At 50.4% G+C, this 1,692-nt stretch overlaps 1 protein-coding gene across 1 annotated transcript in view; it reads left to right on the forward strand.

Moving 5' to 3' along the window:
• The window catches only part of PTSG_11032 (uncharacterized protein), a gene marked incomplete at its 3' end in the record, with an annotated part of 2,609 nt that overhangs the window by 334 nt on the left and 583 nt on the right, over positions 1-1,692 (forward strand). Inside the window, exons 2-6 of the mRNA XM_004987899.1 lie at positions 24-116; positions 341-467; positions 746-837; positions 1,139-1,265; positions 1,535-1,637. Of these exons, the coding sequence (XP_004987956.1) occupies positions 24-116; positions 341-467; positions 746-837; positions 1,139-1,265; positions 1,535-1,637 (542 nt within the window). The remainder of the gene's footprint in view (positions 1-23; positions 117-340; positions 468-745; positions 838-1,138; positions 1,266-1,534; positions 1,638-1,692) is intronic.

The following is a 1,692-nucleotide window of genomic DNA, read 5'->3' on the forward strand; positions in this document are numbered from 1 at the left end:
GTGTGTGTGTGTGTGTGTGACAGGTGCTGTGCTTGGACTGGGACTGCGAAGGAGGAATGCTTGGATCCGGATCCATGGACAAGACTGCTTGTGTGATGCGATTGACAGACCGCCTGGTGAGTGTGCATGTGTGTGTATGCTTGTGCGTGTGTGCATGCATGCGAGAGTGTGTATGACATTTGTGTGTGTATGGCATTTGTGCGTGTATGTGCGGGTTTTTTGTGTGCGACACTCTCCGTCTTCCCCCTTCAACCTCCCCGCCCCACACACACACTCTCACACTCTCACTAACACTCTCACTCTCACTCTCACCCCCCCCCCCCCCTCTCTATCGATGCAGACGAGGGAATTGGAATTGCGGGGACATAGCGGGTCAGTGGACTTCCTCACGTGGCACCCCAACAACAAGTCCGTACTGGCAACGGCGTCAAGTGACCACCACGTCAAATTTTGGGACGTACGCACGGGTATGTGTGAAACGCTGCCTGTTCCTCTGCCTTGTGCTAGCTAATGCACAGTCGCATGGTGCATCACAAGCAAACCAACACAAAACACAGCAAGCAAACAAACAAGCAAACTGCCGCTTAAAGTGGAGCCAAGCCACGACGCCTGAGCAGTACCTGTGAACATCCCACACACATGCAAGCAAACGCCGTGTTGTCCGCTCAACTGTCCGTGCTTCCCTTGTCTTTTGGATGGGGCTTCCCTTGTCTTCTTCCTCATTCGACATGCTGTTACTTGGTAGGTCCCAAATGCACTTCGACCGTCCCAACAAAGCGGCCCAGCATCTGCGTCCGCTATGCACCCGATGGCAACACGCTCGCAGTCGTCAACTTGGTGTGTCAGAGAAGACATTGTTGTTGTTTAAGTTGTTGTTGTTTAAGTTGTTGTTGTTGTTGTTTAAGTTGTTGTTGTTTAAGTTGTTGTTTAAGTTGTTGCTGTTGTTGTTGTTGTTTAAGTTGTTGTTGTTGTTTAAGTTGTTGTTGTTGTTGTTGTTGTTGTTGTTGTTTAAGTTGTTGTTGTTGTTGTTGTTGTTGTTGTTGTTGTTGTTGTTGTTGTTGTTGTTCGAAGTGCTGACACGTTCTCTCACCAAACTCTCCCATCGCTGCCACGGTGCTGTGCATGCGACGTGTCGCAGGAGGATACGCTCATGCTGATTGACGCCAAGACGGGAAAAGTGACGAAGAGCAGGCAGTTCAACTACGAGGTGAACGAGTTCACGTGGGACAAGAGCGGAAAGCATCTCTTCCTCACCAACAGACAAGGTCGCCCCAACTTTGTTTCTCCACCACCGCTACCTCAGCCTTTGTGTGTGTGTGTGTGTGTGTGTGTGTGTGTGTGTGTGTGTGTGTGTGTGTGTGTGTGTGTGCGTGTGTGCGTGTTCGTGTACGTCTGTCTGTGTTTGTGGTATGTGTGTGTGTGTACGTCTGTCTGTGTTTGTGGTATGTGTGTTTGTGTGTGTGTGTGTGTGCTTCAGCTTCAGTTATTGAGGAAGTAACACCGCTTATGCTCTTGCTGTGTGTGTACACTGCAGGACGCGTTGAGGTGTACACGTTCCCAGAGCTGGAGCCAACTGACGTTGCCATCACGGCGCACACCGCATCGTGCACATGCATCAACTTTGATCCAACACACAGGTGTGTGTGTGTGTGTGTGTGTGTGTGTGTGTGTGTGTGTGTGTCTGTCTGTTCG

The sequence above is a fragment of the Salpingoeca rosetta genome (assembly GCF_000188695.1).
Source record: "Salpingoeca rosetta unplaced genomic scaffold supercont1.40, whole genome shotgun sequence".
Classification (NCBI taxonomy): Eukaryota; class Choanoflagellata; order Craspedida; family Salpingoecidae; genus Salpingoeca; species Salpingoeca rosetta.